The following is an 18,823-nucleotide window of genomic DNA, read 5'->3' as shown; positions in this document are numbered from 1 at the left end:
GAAAAAAAGTCACTAGATTGGTTGTTTGTTGCATTTTTAAAGAAAAGTCACTGGAGGTATTCTGAAATATAAAAACAAATTCACTATGCTGGCAACAAGGGTCACATGTACTGTTTTATAAATATGATGGAAAATCCGAGATCAGCCTCTTATGCTACATTTAGACCGCACGCAGCAGGAGCACGAAAAATGCGCGTGCTTTTTATGCTTGTACAAGTTAAAGGTACACTATGCAACCGGTGTTGATTTTCCAGCGAGGCTCACCCCAGAGGGCGAAAGTAAAATTGCACTGTCGTAAATATGCTCAGCCGTTCTCCTGGTTTCTCCGTCAAGCCAGGCACCGTTGTTTTGAGCTTAACAGAGAGGTGAACGCAACAAATCACCATGTCTACTGCGGTATGTGACTATTTTCTTCCAGTTTTCGAGTTTGAAAATTTAGCATGTTTTCATACATTATTTGCTATGTATGTGTCTAAATAACAAAGATTGTAGTTAGCTAAGTTGGAGTTTCCCATACATTTATCCGACTGTAGTTGGGGGAAGGGGGTTCTGATTTCTGTGGTTTTGTACCTCAAGCACTGAATTAGTAAATTTCAAAGAATTTAAAATGGTCTAAACAACCTAATGCATGCATCAGAAATATTTGAAATAGTATGGTAGATAATCAGATAGTCTGCCATAGTATGACTAGACACAAAATAGTTTGAGGCTCAGGACTTATGAGCTATTATATGTAGGCTAAACTTGTTATTGACAACAGCTCTGTGATAATATTGCAGGAATCATCTTCAACATCAGCTTCGTCTGAGTCATCTGTTCAAGCTATAGGCGGAAGGGGTAGGGGTGCAAAGCCCAAAACCAGGCAGAGAACACCAAAGTGGAGGGGTGCAAGACTGGACTCAACTGAACAGAAGAGGTTACAGGACCTCCAAGACAGGCGCAAGGCTGAAATAAAGGTGTGTAATAACACTGATACTAATTAGATTTTAGATATTCTTAGTGTCACATAATAAAACTAATTGTTGTGTTGTAGGACAAACTTTATTCCCTGGACCCTATCCAGAAGGACAGAATTCTGGATATAATGGTGCAACGGTCACCAGGCATTAAGATTGACGTCATGCATTTCCTGGACGTTCCAGAGAGCCCTGTCTTTGTCCCTGACCCAGCTGGTCTACACTGGTGCATCTGTGGCAACTGCAGAGAAATGGACACAGATCTGGAGAGAAAGTGCTGTCGGCAGTCACCACAGGACTGTGTCAGTAAAATGGACCATATGGACTATTATATTTTGGATGAGGGTGTGTTGGGGCTGGCTCGTGCTGCATGGAACGACATCTTTGCCCTGGAGGATAACCCTGAACCTGGGGTAGACCAGCGGCAGTTCAGGCATACAGCTTACCGTCAGTTTGTCCTGTGGCAGCACGGACGCCTGGGTGTGGGCAACAGGGTTGTGATACCCAGCTGTTATGTGTGTCGCATCAGGGATAAATTCCCTGACCCAAGGGGCCAGTACACTGGTTTTAGGGTGCAGCGCTTGTTGTAAATTTTTTAACTAATTGTACATAGTTCTATTCTATTTTTTACATTTTTGCTTTATTGACATACCAGCACAACACACATTGCTTTCAAAGTTTATTTACAAATAAAGATCTGTACATGTTTCACCACAAGAGAAAAGTGCCTCCTAACTTCCTATTTACAGAATTCAAATGCTTTGGATCGTAAACATCCATCTGCTCAGTCCTCCAGGTCCTCTGTGTCTCTGTGGCCCAAGTCCCCACGGGACACATGTATGCTTACAAGTTCAGCTGTAGGTGGTGGCTGTTCCGGTGCCAGCAAACCAAGGCGCCTTGGGTCAGCAGACCTCAAAGACTGCTTGCGGGGAAGGCCTTTGCAACTTCCCAGCCTCCTTGCCAGAATTGCCCTCTGAAGGTCAGGAATGTAGCTGTACTGCTTCTTTTCCTTCATGGTGTGGACACTCCAGCTCTTTGACTTCTTGTTGTATGAGCGTCTGTAGCTAGAAAGTAATAAACAGAGCCATGTGTTGAAATCAATATAGCCAAATTTGTTTACAATGTAAGACATTCACAACAGAAACATTACAGTAGAAACATACATTTTTCAACCATCCAGGTTGCGTGCAGGAAGGCGCCCATTGTGCTTGTTGTAGTCAATGGCAGCCAGTAGTGTCCTTGTCTTGTAGACAAATGGTGTGTATAGGGATGGGAATCGAAAACCGGTTCCTGTTAAGAACCGGTTCCATATTTTCCGATTCCATGGCATCGTTTGGCAGCTCACTGAACGATTCTTTTTTCGATTCCCGCAGCACCAGAGCCTAGAGCGCCGGCTCTGGGGAGCACGACTTACGTCACGTTTTTTACGTAAGTTACGTAAGCTACGCAAGTTACGCAAGTTACGCAAGTTGGAAGAACTATTCGAGGAGGAAGACGACGAGCTGCGGTCACTTTGTGAATCAAAGCCCCGTCTTTCCTTAGCCCAGAGGGTAGATCAGGAAATCCAGCTCTATAAAAGCTTGCCCTCAATCCCCTGCAGGGATAGCGCCACACTGTGGTGGTGGAACAAGCAAGATACGCTGCCCTTGCTATCTGACTGGCTGAAAACTACCTCTGTGTGCAGGCTTCCTCCACCCCATCTGAGAGGGTGTTCTCCACGGCTGGAGACACCATAAGCCCTGAAAGATCCTGTATCCTTCCAGAAAAAGCAGATATGCTCATCTTTCTGCAAAATAACTGTTAATTTTCCCTACTACTCTTTTATAATTAGTATTTTTTGTTATTTAAAATAGGTTATTATCCCATCATTTGTTATTAGACATTGTTGGTTATTAAGTTTGTTCTTGTATATTTATTTTTCATTTAAACACAGATGTTACTCCAGTTTCACATTTCCTGTGGACATCTTGATCTTGTTGAGTTTGTAAGATTGTGCAATAGTTAAGTAAACAAAGTTGATGCTGATAATCAAACTGTTTGTTCTCCTTTTTCCCCCAAATTGGAATCGAAAAAAGAATCGATAAAGAATCGAATCATTTCATAGAATCGAAAAGGGAATCGGAATCGTGAAAATCTTTTCAATTCCCAACCCTAGGTGTGTAGGCGTGCCGCTTTGATGAGTACATGAGGAGGTGATTTTGGAAGGACTCCAAATCAGATGTGGTCCTATAAAGGTGGGACAGGAATGGGTGATGAGAATAACACACTAACATGAAATGACTAAACATACCCAAATTACAGACTACGATGGAATAATAGCAACAACTTGTTCTATGCAATGAATGACTAGATGCATACCTGAAGTTCAAGAACTTTTTCACCAGGCCCAACCATCGCTTGTCGAGCACAACTCCAGCCAATGCCTTGTGAGCGGCAGAACCTGTAATGATAACCTTACAATTCACATATACACATACACACAGATTTGGACAGGGAGTTCAACTTCTGCATTCATTTACTGAAAATACCTTGTTTGATTCATGGCTTCTCCTGGCTGCCTTCCTCCAGTGGCTCGTGCTGACAGCACCCAGTTGCCCAAGAGTGCTCGTCCCGTACGTGGTGCAGCACGCCAACCCACATCATCTGCAAAAAAGGAAAATTACATACAGTGCATACAGAGACAAGCAATGTCTGCCAGCGTAAGGAGGAGACCTGGTCAAAATATATACATTTTCACTTGACATACCTTGAACTGCTCCTCAGTTACAGCATGCTTACTGCAGTACCAAAAGTGATTAACAATGTCCTTGATCCAGGCTTGAATAATTGTTTGATTTTTTACAGTCCCAACCTGGCACACAAGAGTAACACATAAATCATCAATATTCAGCGCCAAACTATCCCAACCTAATATTAAGTGGACAAGATGTGTCTATTACAAAAGGTACAAATAGTGTGAATCATACTGTACCCGTCGAAGCTTCTTGCTTAGACTTTTAGCTGCATGCCATATATCCAGTGAGTGTTGAATCCCCCATGCTTTGTATTTACCACGCTCTGGATCTGTAAAAGAAAAAAAAAAAAAAATGTTGAACTACATCACAACCCAAAAACCTACATACAATTTCAACCGACTTCAAATAATACAGGAAAAACAACTCACTCAACAATGCACTGCTCTGTGGGTGGGCATCAGTGACAACTTCTTTGATAGCAAGCTCTGGAAGGAGAGCTTCCATTGTACGAATAAAGCACTCCTTCTCCATGATGACCGAGTTCCTGTTGGTTTCTCGCTTATCAACAGAGACGATGTGGACAATGTCTCTGGAGTCTTGCTCTATGGTGGTGTATGTGCAAAACTGTGCACAATGACCTGCAACAACAGCACTGATGTCAGCATACATGTGTGCATTTTTAAAAACAGTTTGCACATGTCAAGCATGTTTGCAACTACACAAATGAATAGCATCAGAAAAAGGGTGGTCCAGCCTACTGGTCGGTCAGGACACAATGGCTAGACATTGAGAGATGAACTGCATGGTCTGTGCACAGAACAAGGTCTAATGTGATGCTAATTGAGTAGTTTCAGAACCTCAAATAACTGTTACTAACAGTGAGATGCACACCATTCCTACAAGAGGGTTTACTTCAGACAGCTTCACAAATTAGACATAGTAGGCAATCCTTATTATTAGTGATGGATCCGGCAACACCGATGCGTCGGCGCATGTGTCGAGCTCATACAGCAAAACCGGTGTCGATGCACGTATCGACAAGGGAACGTTACGTGACCGATACAGGAACTGTTTCGAACTGACTGATGCACCAATCTGTTTCTATTCCCTCTAAGCTGTACACTTGTGCATTCGCGCACAGCAGCGCGCACACCAAAGCTATGCTGCGCAGTAAATAAAATCAAAGCTGAACTGTAAAAAAATGACGGTTAATAATGGTTAATTTTTAACTATTTCGCAAATCTGGTGTGATGGTGTACCACAGTCTCGCTCTGTGAGCGCCAGGTGCTGATCGGAACGCACCACTGATGGATGGGTTGGGCAGGTTGCGTTGTGCATCTTTGTTCTGAGCGTTGTTTCTGAAAAAAAAGCTGATCTACCCTTAGTAGAAAGCTGCTACTCTGAGTAGTTCTTCCTCCCTTTGTCATACTCAGCATTTCCGGTTTCAGAACAGATTGAAAGGACATGGCATCAAATAATTTGTAAAAAAAATAAATAAAAAAAAGCCAGTCCACAAGCATCCTCCTACACAACATGTTTACTTAGAGGTTATTATATTATGATACAAGTTCACTTTATTTATTGACTATATAAAAAAAAAATCAAATACATGTTTAACTAAATTGAAAATATAAAATACAATGCAACATACAATGATTTAAATTGTATTGTGCATACTTGGTCATCAAATCAGTGTCAGTAAACTCTGACAACCAGGTTGCCTGTAGTGATTTTTAACGTCCACCAGGTGTCAGTATTCAGTGACACAGTATTGGCACAATATCAATACAGTTTGGCAATGTGTCAAAAGGCTTCATGATGCCTCATCGACCCATCACTACTTATGAATCTAAATACAGGCCATAAGACAACATAACATGACGAACAACAAAAGTCACTTGAACTTACCAGGGGAGTCCATTCTGCCATCACCTGTTGAAAACAAACATTACAGGTATTAGATACTCAGATTCCAGAGTAAATCCTTCCATCAAAACCGGTGACAGAATTGTATGTGTAATAGAAGTTGGCCTCACCTAGGACAACAACGCGGTCCTTTTGTCGAAGACTTTCCAAGACTTCTGCCCTGGTTTTGTCCCAGTACTCCTGCACTGGCTCGATGCAGTAGGCATCTTGTATCCTGAAGAAAGTTGACACTGAGACCATCCCCATTGCCATAAACTTGAACAGCAAGGCTACTTTCCTGTAGTTGTTGCCAGACAGGAGAATGTTGGCAGACAGCATGAAGTCACCACCCTGCATACCAAACCTCAGGGTCGGCTGAGAATGCCACTTCCACAAGGAGTGTCTGAAGGGGCATAACTGTAAAGAAAGTAGCACCACATCTAAAAATAAAAAATATACATTTACAAAATCAACACATGCAAATTCACACAAGTACATAACTTTTCTACCAGCAGACTTCTAAGAGTCTTCATACATTTACTGGCTATCATGTCCCCATATGTGAAATGGGGCTAGGGACTCAAAAGAAGTGTGTGGGGTGAAGTGTCATCTAACTTACAAATTCCAAAATTACTCCAGTCCCCCGAGGTTTCAAAGTCACTTGAAATGGTGGGGTACCCGGGCATGCTACCCCAAGCACTCTGTCAACATAACTGCACTTTTGCTGTGGCAGTCTCAAGTGCCTGGCCAGAGTCAGAAGATTCTCATTGAAGGTAATGTTTGCAGTTTTGCCAACCAGGTCATCTTCAGAAGATACTCTGTGTGGGTCTGTGGTGAATTCAGTCTTGGCCAGGAGGATCCGGTGTGTCGAAGTCATACACTAATTCATCCACACTTATATTAGCCAGCTCATTTGTTTCAGCCCCAACCATTCTGAAGAAAGAATAATAATAAGTAAATATTGGTCAATTTGTTGTGTTTGACAAATGCCCTAGTACCGTATTTTCACGACCACAAGGCGCACCGTACTAAAAGGCGCAGTCTCAGTTATGTGTGCCATTTCTGTATTTAACACTCATAAGGCGCACCGGACTATAGGGCGCTTTTTTTATATACAGGTACATGTCCTCTACTACGTTTAAATACCTCTACTGCGAATTGAAAAATACAGCGGGAGCAAAACTGAGTATGACTGTGCTTTATTCATGTATTTATTACAAAGTATTAATCAAACCTGGAAGCTGGCCGACAGACACATTGCTGATGACCGAGCGCTGTGATCGCTCCTAAATTAACTTAAAATCCTGAAACCTGCCGACGGAATATGTTCGCTTTTATTACCGGTATCCTGGTGCCTGCAGTTTAAATTATTTAGATGAAAAACACCTGCCAGCTGCCGCAGTGAACCCGGAGGCTACCCGGCCTAGAGGCTGCTGATGAAGGGATTTCGAATGTCGGTGCACCGCTGGTATGTGGGGGTCTGAGCGCCTCCGACAGAAATATTAGGCAGGATAATAACCTGGATGAACTGACTGCAATTATGAAGTTTTCAGTTGGACTTTCTCACTTAAAAACATATTAAAACTACTTTATTCCCACTGATCACAGCAAATACAGCTGCAAGATGTAGATTATTTAGATGAAAAAACGCCTGCCAGCCGCCGCGGTGAAACCAGAGGAGACCCGGCCAGAGGCTGCTGTTGAATTAAGTTTTCAGGTAGAAAAATAGAGCGGGAGCAAAACTGAGTATGTTTGTGGTTTATTCAAGTATTTATTACAAAGTATTAATCGAACCCATCAAAGTCATCATCCTCTGTTTCTGAATAAAACAGCTGCGCTAAATCAGACATGCCAATTTCCCCTTCTTCGCTGTCAGAGTCACTTTCCGTGCCGGGCGGCTCCTCAGAAATAATGCCGGCTTTTGCGAAAGCTTGAACAACAGAGCCAGCAGACACGTTAGTCCAAGCATCAACAATCCATCCGCAAACGGTGGCGTAACTTGCCCGGCGCTGCCTTCCACTTATCCTGAAACTGTGGTCTCCGTCTGTCATCCATCGCTCCCACGCCGCTCGAAGCCTTACTTTGAACGGCCGGTTCACACCGATGTCGAGCGGTTGAAGTTCCTTTGTCAGACCCCCGGGATAACGGCGAGCACAGCGTTTATTTGTTTCACCATGTTTTTCACATCGGCTGTGAAATGGGCACGCATGGAGTCACAGATTTAGCGATGGTGATGCGTGGAAAAAAACACCTGGTCTCCTCACATACACCTGCCTCAGCCACGCTTTCATCATCTCCCCATCCATCCAGCCCTTTTCATTTGCGTTAATATCATATGTCATCAGAGCGATGTGTCTGTCTCGCTGTCAGATCCCAGATCAGCTTCTCTGATTGGTTGATGCGGTGCTTCCAGCAGCAAAACTTCAATTTTTCCATCTCGAGCTGCAGCAGCGCGTTGGCGGTGCGTCAGATGCTTAAACGCTCCCGACGCGCTGCACCTGCAGCTCAAAATGCGCTGCGGGACCTTTTGCTGCACCTATACGCGCGTCAACCATTGACTTTGCATGTAAACTCGCTGCGCCTGCTGCGCCTGCTGCGCCTGCTGCGTCCGGTTCACACCGATGTTGAGCAGTTAAATAACAGCAAGCAAAGTGTTAATTTGTTTCACCATGTTTTTCACATCAGCTGTGAGATGGGCACGCATGGAGTCACTCATCACTCATAGTGATGAGTGGAAAAAACCACCTGGTCTCCTTAGATTCAGCCACTCTTTCATCATCTCCTCAATGAGGTGGTCTCAAAAGTCGCAGTAACAACACACATAGGGCGCACCGCACCAAAGGGCGCACCGCACATTTTGAGGGGAAAAAAATACGTGTATGTGCGCCTTATAGTCGTAAAAATACGATATATTGATAAATTCACCCAGAAAATAATAAATTCACAATACAAATATACAGTAGGTGAAGAGAAGGGACAAAATCCTCATCTGAGCTGTCTCCATCTTCCAATCCCATTTCACTTGGATCGGCCCAAAGGTCATCCATCTCAATGCTGTTCAGGAACCACATGAAAATTATTTTAGATGGGAGAAAAGACGCTGACAGAAAATGAAAACACTACTAAACAACACTTACACAGTGTTACGCAGGTCATTGGTATCTTCTTTGTCTGGAGAGTCTGGGCGGTGTTCTTCAGCAATGCTCAGAGAGTGCATGCTGCAGTCAGGATAAATAAGATAAATCACTGGTCACCTAAAAAGTTCTACATAGACAATCACAGACTCATAGCAGTGAACTGTAGCCTACCTTGATTCCAAATCTCCTACTTCTCCCCCTGCAGACAGTGGCTGGACACCCGGTTCAGCAACAATGCTGAGGAATCAAACAGCCCATAAGAACTGGTACAAATAACTAAAATGCACAAATAATAAAACAATGGATAGAAAACCTACAGATCACGATTCGATTCCTCAGTTATACTGGACACTGGTGGCTCTGGAGGTCGAGGGTGTGCCTTGCTTGGCGTTGATGTGACTAGCCATCGCTTATAACTTCAACAAAGAGAAATAAATGTTCATATACAAAGTCATAATACAAACAATGACACTTTTTTGGTCGGGGACTCATTTAGATAAAGGAAGAGGGACCATGCATTCTGTGGTTGACAATAAATCACAGTCAGACAAAAAACGCTTCTAGGATCGTCAGTAAACGCTAGTTTATACATGACGTTACTAGCCTCGTGAGGTTTATGGCTAACATTTTGTACTGGTTTCAGATTTATGCAGCTCATTGCAAAACGCGATTCAAACCCACTCTGCGCAAAATAAGGAATTTAGTAAAGTAAATACAGTCTTGAGATACTTCACATATGAAGCAAGTTTGCCAAATAGCAAGCGATGCAGTTATCACCTACCACAACAACAAAGTTTAGGCAGCATGCTAGCTAACTTTCTAAACATCCTGCTAGCTACTTAGCTACTCAGCAACAGACCACGATCATACAAAAGTTGAAAAAAAGGCAGTACAAATAATGACTAACACAGTGAAAGTATGAACATGCACACAGAGAGAGAGAAACCATTCCAAAGTTACTTACAATCGCATCAACAGAAACGCGAGGTCGGCGTCACTCTTACAGCCCTCTTTTTCTTTTAGCTCTCGCCATTCGGCAAAAGCTTGCCCGAGGTTCACCCGTGTATGACCCCTCTCTCTGTCCAGAGCCCTTTTCCTCTTTCTTGCCTGCTCCGATATGGGCTTTCGCTGTTTCCTCGCTGGTTCCGGCATTATAACTGCACAAATATCGCCACTGTGCTAGCAACAAGCATGCTTTTAACTGGGGGCGTGAAGCAGTTCTCGCCGTAAAGCAAGACTGACTCTCGCGAGACTTCTGAGCCTGTGGGTGCGGGTCGGTGCTCCTGCAATTGCAAGTGCGGTATTTCCCCCACAGACCACCAGGGCGGCCGAGAATACCTTTGTTCAACCTGAAATGACTCATTTAATCATCCAAAACGTTATGGAACACATTAATTAACTGAAAAATGTTGCATAGTGTGCCTTTAAGTTCTGACCAACGGTGCAACTATCGGTAAGCTGAGGCCGCTGTTGTTAAGGGGCCCCGACCTCTTAAGGGCCCGTTACTAACACCTGGTTGACACCCTACACAATTGTACACTAGGGGGTCTCTTTGGAAATGTAATGGTGCGAAAAATTCCTCTTAAACCCACCTGACACTAGGTTGCCTGACCTGACCTTATTTATACCCCAACACATGGCAGATTTCAACATGATGGTGAGTCATTTAAACATGACACCAATAGCAAAGCAGACAGTGGGACTTTTAATTACTATGTTAATAACTGTGTATTATTGGACAGTTGGTAAAAAATAAACTTGTATAAAATGTTTCAAACCCCAATAAAGATCTGAAAAGAACGATGTATATGAGTATCCAGAGCGTAGATTAAAAGCATAACCATTACGACAATGTGTTAGCGACGATGTATACCAAATAGAGGTACTTAAGCAGACTCCAGAAAAGAAAAAGGAAAGAAGGGCTGCTGGAGGAACGGAAAAAACGTCCCAAAATAAACACGTTCTTTCAAAGAACCAAAGAGCGAATGGTGGACGATGTTGTTGCTTCAGTGAGTGAAGATTGCGACCAGGAGATGAATGGAGAGAGCGTGGGTGAGGAGGGGGGCTGTGAAATTCAAGGTAGCCCAAAAATACTTACTTTACAGCAGAATATACTAAAGCATATCCATGACTAGTGAAGGTGAAGTATTATGAAATGTGTAGATATCAGGCACATTTCGGGTCGGTTGTCTACGGCAGGTGGTACCGGGTGTACTTCATATGGGGTCCACACAGATAATGTTGTTGTGTCGTTATGCTATTGGTTGTGACTGCTGACTGCTCTGGCTACATGGTGGAAAAAGGGGTTCTGATGCGTTGGGCATAGCTACCCTATCATTTCTTAGCTTGTAACAATGGCAGCTATATTTACTGTGATCAGTGGGTAAAAAGTAGTTTTTAAAAGTAATTTTAATATGTTTGTAATGAGTGAGTCCACCTGCAAAATTAATTGCTAACCAGTTAGCAAATTAGTGTTATTAGGTTCCCAATAGGAAATTCCATTGGGACCAAGTAGCACTAAATTGGTGACTGAAACGACACTGTCAAGGAACGCTATGGACAGAGGAAACATGCAAGAGGAGGAGAGGTTAGTGTCGGAGGTCGTGGATAAGTCTCCTCCGTCATCCATTTTTTATTTAGAGGAGGAAAGCGGGGACGAAGATGTTGTGGAAGAGGACGCCAGGGCGGCAGAAGCTTGGTTTGGTGTAGAAGGCTTCCAGCCGTACATGTTTGAGCCCTTGCCTCGCAACTCTGCCAGTTCTGTTAGCTCTACGCCTGCTGAAGACACAGACGTCCATCCCCGTGAACACTGGGACGGAACTCAATGGGAAAGGAAAGGATTCTGATTTCAACCATTGCATATATTAGCTGCAACATATGAATCAAGATGATATCACCGAAAACATTTGATTGGCAGATCACCGTTGATCTATGATTGGCCAAATTTAGGTGTTCAGGCTGACGTATAACTAACTGGCCTGCTGAAGATACCAGAAAGTAACCCACAGATTTTAAGACATTTTTTTTTTTTTTATTGAATTTTTTTTTTACTTTTGGGATAATATAATCTAATAAAGAGTACATTTATATACATGTTTAAGCCAGAATGATCTGACATTTAAATATGACTTCCCTACGACTTTAAGCACAATAGTGTTATGACCTGCCATTCAGGGAGTTTTGGTTTCGTTTATTTTTCACTTTGGTTTTCCTGTTCCGCTTGGAATTGTTATTCTGTTTTCACAGTTAAGAATTATATTACGTTTTTAATTACTTATTAGTTTACTATTCCTGTTTGGTGGTTTTTCAGTTGTCTCCATTCCCCTATCCTCTAGTTTTCCCTTAGGTAATTCACTTGGAGCTATAGAAATAAACTGAATTGAATTGAACTGATGTTAACCCTCTGAGGACTACGGGACATTTTTCTGTTGCCTGTAGTTGTTTATATATGGAAATTCTAAATAAATAAACTGAATTGAATTGAAAATACTGCCCGCCAAGTCGGTTCTGTCTGTTCCAGGGCATTAAGTTACAAAGAGTTATTGCCACAATGTATCTTTTATGAAAGAATTGTTATTGTCCTGGTATTTATTTAGGGTTTTTCTTTATCTCTTGTAGTTGCTAACCTCATATGTATTAATAAAAGGCAGGGTTGTGATTGTTTTTTTTTCCCACAGTCCTCATTTTCACTTAAAAATAAAAGAGCAGACATTTACTGCTAAAACTAGAAAAAGTTGTAACCACAAATGTCAGGTAAATACTGTAAGAAAATTGTTGTTTTTGAAAGAAAAAAATAAAGATGCAAAATTTAACTGGAAAAAAAATTTGCGTGTGTGCTTTTTTAAATTGCATTTTTCATTTACTAGTTCAAGATAATGATTATTCCATAGATATAATAGTGACATTTAAGCTATACCGTCTCAGTGACGGAGATGAAAACACAAGGAGGAACAAGCAAGCATGAAAATTATTGACCTTTTTTTAAGTAATAGAGTGATTAGAATTTATTGTGTGATTAATTAATTATTGTAACAGACTTGAGACTTGACTTGGACTTGCAAAAAATGACGTGTGAACATGTCTGCTCCAGTGGCTAGAAATTGGAGGGGATTTCGCTGGGAGTCAGAGGGAAGTTGTCTGCCATTCGGCTGCTGTTTGACTGAGAAGCGCCACTTTGAATGGCTGCTACTCTATATAACGAAAAAGGTTTGATGTGACTGCAAAAAGTTTGACTATGAACTTCAGTGATGGAAGCTGAATATTGTGACTAAAATAAAATGTACTGAGTCACTTCAACAAAGGATCCTTTGAAAAATATGAAGCAGAGTTTTTTGGCTCTGACAGGAAAGGAACACAGTTCGGATTTGAACCCAGGTCAGCCGCGTCGAGGACTAAGGCCTCCATAAATGGGTCATGCACACTAACCACTGTGTCCACCTGCACACCCCATGTGTGAAATGCAAATGTCTACAGATATAGTCATATTGTCTGGTCAGATTTTATCAGCCTCTTTATACTTCAAACTAATTTGCCAAATTAAACAAAACTCATTATAGTACGGAACTACTGATTGGTGAATCTAATTGAGGTACCATTGCAACCAGATACCTGCATAATAGTATTTCATATCAAGTGTCATAAAAGCTGTCCAAGCACTAATTTAAAATACAATTTGTCACAGTTAGCAGAAAATATGACTTGTTTGCGTAATTTGAATATAAGCCTATGGGCAGACAATTTGGTCTTTGTTCAACAAACAACTTTTGATTTCCACTGAGAGGGTTGATGAGGCATCAGAGAGCCACTCAGATGCACCGACCTGCTGTTTTTTTCTCTCAAACGTTTGTCATGGGGATATTCACAGGAAGACATAAACAAAAAAAACTACGTGAGGAGACACACACACAAACATTGGCACACGTACAATTTAGATGTCACCCAGATTCTATTAAAAAGGGGCCACATAGGGAGCATATCGCTGTTTGTTTTCAGGAAACAGAATGAAATATGAGCTGTGCTTTTATCACAAAGCTGCTGCACCTGCTCTGCAGTGGAGCTGCTTTTGTTTGATTTCCCTAAAATCAAATCCTTCTTACACTTTATAAACTTTATTTTGTTTGGGTGAGGTGGGGGTCAGTCTTTTATGTGATAAACCAGGGTTCCTGCGGGTCCTTAAAAAGTCTTAAAAGGCACTGAATTCTTTAAAATGAAACTAAGGCCTTAATCGGTATTAAAATGTCTTAAATCCGTCTTTCGTAGGTCTTAATTTTTAAAATGTCATAAATGTCATAATTATTTTTATCATGATTTATTTTTGTAATCTAAATAAAACATTAAAATTGACCTTTTTTTTTATTTAAAAAAAAAATGGCTCACCATCATTGGTTCCGTTCCGATAGCGGAACCAATAAAAGCGTTGTTGCAGCCGGGACATTTGGGAGATGCTCCATTAACTTTTTGTCTGGAAAATATGAGCAAGTGTAAATGAAACCAAAATTGTCTCCAGCCAAGAGTTTTCTCCATGGCTAAAACCAGGGAACATACATGAGGCTCAGTGGATTTAGTGCAAGAAGTCATTCAAGCTCAGAACGATGGGAATTAAGGCAGTGGAGTCGCACATGCGAAGCACGAAACACAAAGCGTCAAAATGGAGTTACAGAGTTTTGTTCAGTTTAGTTCCACCCTTGTCTCTGCAGCGCCTCCACTTATCACCAAATCAAACATACTAAGAAAACCATACAAAGAAAAATAGCTGCAAAAAAGACTTAGCACTGGTTATGTTGTGGATTTAAAACTGATTTGTTTTGTTCCCTGCTAAAACAAAGTTTGTGAATTCAGTTAAATAATTGTTCAAATATATCTGTCATTTGTGTGTTTTTAGCTTTCTTCCTGTTTGGGAAGCTTTTCAAAATTTGAAACATTAGTGCAGTGGTTTATGTTAAAATAAACCTTTGGGTTAAGTTGTCGCAAGCGGGTTTTTCTTGTGTTTCTTGTGAATTTGTAGCCTGACGTAGTCCTACTCAATTCTAGTCAGAATATGAGTCTGATACTGCTCCATAGAGCTGTGATTATGGGGCGTGTTTCAAACGAACCAGGAAAAAAAAATGCCTCTGCACTCAATTGGATAGACCTACAACCAATAAGAGCAACGGAGTGCGTGACGTATGTTAAGCGAGGCACAATTGTTGTCAACAAAAATCAAAGCGTGCAGTTGCACGCCTAGAATAAGAAGATGAGCCTTGATCGCGTTTCTCTGTTCCTCTTTTAAAATTAATTTGCTGTCGATATCTTCTAGAACAGACCTAATAGCAGAATCTACTCACCCAAACTCTCCAGCTGCAGCCATTGTTGTTGTCACCCAAGCGCGCTTTGGTCACGTGGTTGATTACGCTACTGTTGATCATCTGTCAATCATCGTATAAAGCCCGCCCTGACAATTTGACTGGCCCGCCAGATATTGTGCGAGCATACTCGCGCTACTGTTGAGCAATGCCAGACCAAACTTCCCGACCTCAAACCTTGTGGGCGGGACTAAGTTCGGAATGGCACCCAGGCTAGTGAATTTGGTCTTAAATTTCTATTTCAAGTGGCATTAAAAAGTCTTAAAAAGTCATGAATTTAACTTGCCTTATGCTGTAGGAACCCTGTAAACACATGACAATGACCCCCTAGTTATAAATGTGAGTGTTCTGTTGATCCCTTGTTAGTTGTTTTTATCTCCACCTTTTCCCAGTGTCCCCCTACCATAATTTGGTGGAGGGACACAAGGGACATGTCCCCTGCACTTTTTAAAAAGGTCTCTTTTGGTCCCCTTCACTTTTTACTCTCCAAAATCAATGTACACAGCTACAGTACACAACCAATAGTCCAGCACTAGGACCAAGCTGAAAACCGCAGTAAAAGCTGGCTGGAGCTGGCTTCACTGAGTTTAGACCGCCCAGAAGCTGCTGATTGGCCCTCCGACTTTTATTGTGTGATTGGCTGTTACAGCTGTCACTCCTGAGATACTTTAAGCCAGGCATACACAGTGCGATATTTACAATTGCTGCATGCAGCTACAACTCAAACTGTATGATGAAACCACAGGGTTTAAAAGTTCACAGCTTCCGATGCATGCTCTCACACAGTGCGAACCAACGCTCTGATGCGATCTACCTGCTCACAGCGTACGGCTAAATACCACACCTCCGAGTCAGTGCAGAGAGGTGCTGGTCAGGCTTGTATATTTGGAAGAAGAAGAAAAAGAACTCCCTTGTTTGCACATGCGTAGTGCTTGAAGTTCTGGTAGAATGGCTCCTAGCTCTACTTCAACAGCAGGATTTCTCAACAAGCATCCCACCGCGGCCAAGTGAATTTCAGACATGCTTCATTTTCTCCTGACCTTACGATTCATGATTGGGAGGTAGTCATAAGAGGCTAATCGCCCCTTGTTACCCCCTGTATACTGAATGAAGCAGGATGGACAATTAGGCTGAAAGTTGGCCTGATCAAAAAAGTTCTCGCACGACTGGAGAATCAGCCCGAAAAGGGCAAAAAATCGTACAGTACAGTAAACATCTGATGATCCACAGAATCGGCTCTGTGAGTAGACGGTCACAGCGCTGCTGAAGTCTTTCATACTCCTGTATATTACTAATAAAACTAATATACTAAAGTATATTAGTTTCATTAAAAGTGCTGATAAATTAAAAGGATTATTGTTATATATTATAAATATCATCAAAAAAGAAATAAATTCAATCTACAAATCTGATTGTTTTATATCCAAGCTCATAATAATTTTAAAACTATGTGTTTTTGATCTAGATGGATTGTTTCACCCCAAATTGTTCAGTTGTTCATGTCATGCATCCATGTATTTTATTAGGAGAGGGAGAGAAGAGATGCAAGAGAAAGTGGAGGAAAGCAAACACAGAAGATCTACTAAACATGTTAGACCTATATATAATAGTTAAATTAAAAAAATACTTGCATCTCCCCCCATTTTTTAAATCAAAATATCCAGTTCACCATTACAATAAACATTGTATGACAGGAATACTTTCATTACTGTTGGATAATGTAAAAGATTAGATTTTATGGAACAGTATTTATTATCTGAATGATAACCTGGCCCACAATCTGTGAAATAGTCTGACCACAATCAACTACAGGTGCTTGGCTCCAGGTACTTAGAGATTCACTTCCATAATGAAAGGCCATATTCTTATCCTCAGCTACCATAGTATACATGTCAGATTAAATAATACTACTTCAGCAATAGTATCTAGGTGTTACTTTATTGTATATCTAGTACCATTTCAGTTGGTTGTTCTGTTCTTTTTACATCTCTTTGCAGGTGATGAAGCAGATTAAAGATGTTTTATCATTATCTCCCTTTTATCTCCTCTTTCTTTTTAATCTTTCTCCTGTTTTCAGTTTTTCCTTTCCTGTTCTACCTACATTGCAGTGTCCATATAATCTAAAATAGTCCCTGCATGAATAATAATAAAGCTATTTATATGCATAAATCAAGCGGAACACTATGGCGATAGCCGTACTGCTCCACTTGTGAAAGTAAAACCTGTTTCGGCTCTTTTTGGATTTAAGAAAATTATTCTTATTGCCACATCGCCAGACAGGACACTGTTAAAAAAAATAAATAAATAAAAAATAGTCTGACCACAAATGACTGTAAAGTAAAAAAAACAATAATAAAAACCTCAAGAGTTCATTGTTCCATGACCTAGGACTATTTCAGTATAAAAAACACTTTATTTTGAAGTACATTAATAAGAGCAGGGTTGTGATCTAGTCTCAATAATTTACTGAGAAACATCTCTACCGGCTCAGATATGATCCCACCAAGTTTGTTGCCTTTAGCAAGTTGGATGAGAGCTCTATTTAAAAAACCCTGATGTGCGCTGAGACTCCGAGCTGGTAACTGAAGACAGCACAGGTTAAAAACTGCATTATGTAGAGATCTCATTCTCTGACAGATTATGTGTCTCAGGGATGTATTGAGATAAAAAGTATCGAACGTAAAAAAGGATTCTGCTTTTACCCACACTGAGTGAATCCCAATTCAGGGTTTTGGGCCATAAACCATGATGATAATTTTGGACATTGAGGACCAATGTCCATGTTTTATCTTAACATGTTCAAGTGCAGTTTTGCCTCACAGGGCTTTTCTCCTCTCAAAGCTTCTGCAACCCTCCCCCACCTCACTCTAAGACTGTCATGATGGGTTTCAGAAAAGCCCAATATGCAGAACACCACGGAGACAGATGAAAAGTTTAACAATGTTTATTGAAACAAGCACATGGAATAAACACTGGAACTGGTTCAGGCCTGGGGGCAGGTTCACTGGAGTCTGTGAGGATGACAGTTCAGTTAGCTTAGGAGCAGATGAGTTTGAGTTTGAAAGTTTCTGAAGGATTCCTTGAGGAATCCGGCTTTGGCTTTGAGAGAGGAACTGTTGGGTCCAGAGACTGTTTAGTTCAGCAGAGTCCTTTAACCGCTTCAGCGTCTTACTTCTAGCGTGAGGGCAGACCTTGGCTTTGGGTTTCCAGCTCTTAGTCCAGAGCTGCATGGGAATCCAGAGAAGAGTCTTCAGGTTTGGCTCAGAGGGCAGGCTCGGCAGGTTAAGCTCATCCAGAGCTTACAGAGAAACAGGATTCCTGAAAGCAGAGACAAGGTGGTATTAGGATCCAATCTAGATCAGAGGCAACAAAGATTCTCAGGTGATGCTAGGCTCAGGTGCTAACCAAACTGGATCAACACTGCGGCGTTGAGGCAAGGTCTGAAGGCAGGTTATATACAGGAGGATCCTCTGATGACGAGATGCACCTCAGGTGTGTTGGAGGCTCAGCTCAGGAGGATCCACGGCGCACTCTGCTGGAGAAAGGTGGTACAGCTCCAGATCCCAACAGTACCCCCCTCTCAACGACCGCCTCTTGGCGGTCCAGAAGACGTCGACGAGAGGGAGCGCTCATACTCCTCGATCAGAGACGGATCGAGGATGTAGGAGCCAGGAACCCATTGGCGATCCTCCGGACCGTAGCCCTCCCAATCGACAAGGTACTGCCAGCCGCGACCTCGCCGACGGGAG

At 41.8% G+C, this 18,823-nt stretch overlaps 1 protein-coding gene across 1 annotated transcript; it reads right to left on the bottom strand.

Annotated features, from left to right (window-relative positions):
• Window positions 1-3,111: 3,111 nt before the first annotated feature.
• Window positions 3,112-9,140, bottom strand: LOC119771737. The gene is made up of 11 exons (XM_038267859.1): window positions 9,079-9,140; window positions 8,905-8,970; window positions 8,734-8,814; window positions 5,728-5,999; window positions 5,600-5,623; window positions 4,120-4,329; window positions 3,928-4,019; window positions 3,703-3,807; window positions 3,485-3,599; window positions 3,315-3,396; window positions 3,112-3,182 (listed from the first exon to the last, which is right to left on the bottom strand). Exons 1-9 carry the CDS (start codon window positions 9,138-9,140, stop codon window positions 3,495-3,497), a joined length of 1,017 nt encoding a protein of 338 aa, XP_038123787.1. The 3' UTR covers window positions 3,112-3,182; window positions 3,315-3,396; window positions 3,485-3,494.
• Window positions 9,141-18,823: the final 9,683 nt, after the last annotated feature.

This window comes from Cyprinodon tularosa, unplaced genomic scaffold, assembly GCF_016077235.1.
Source record: "Cyprinodon tularosa strain WSP-4 unplaced genomic scaffold, ASM1607723v1 ctg688, whole genome shotgun sequence".
In the NCBI taxonomy this organism is placed as follows: Eukaryota; Metazoa; Chordata; class Actinopteri; order Cyprinodontiformes; family Cyprinodontidae; genus Cyprinodon; species Cyprinodon tularosa.
The sequence above is the reverse complement of the archived record's forward strand: the minus strand, read 5'-3'. Positions and strand labels throughout refer to the sequence as shown.

Excerpts from the sequence above, each read along its gene's own strand:
- LOC119771737 (XM_038267859.1), bottom strand. The coding sequence starts at position 9,140 with ATGGCTAGTCACATCAACGCCAAGCAAGGCACACCCTCGACCTCCAGA. Across the intron at positions 5,624-5,727 it reads GGACCGCGTTGTTGTCCTAG|GTGATGGCAGAATGGACTCC; the intron begins GTGAGGCCAACT and ends TGTTTTCAACAG. Across the intron at positions 4,330-5,599 it reads TGGCAGAATGGACTCCCCTG|GTCATTGTGCACAGTTTTGC; the intron begins GTAAGTTCAAGT and ends CTGTTGTTGCAG.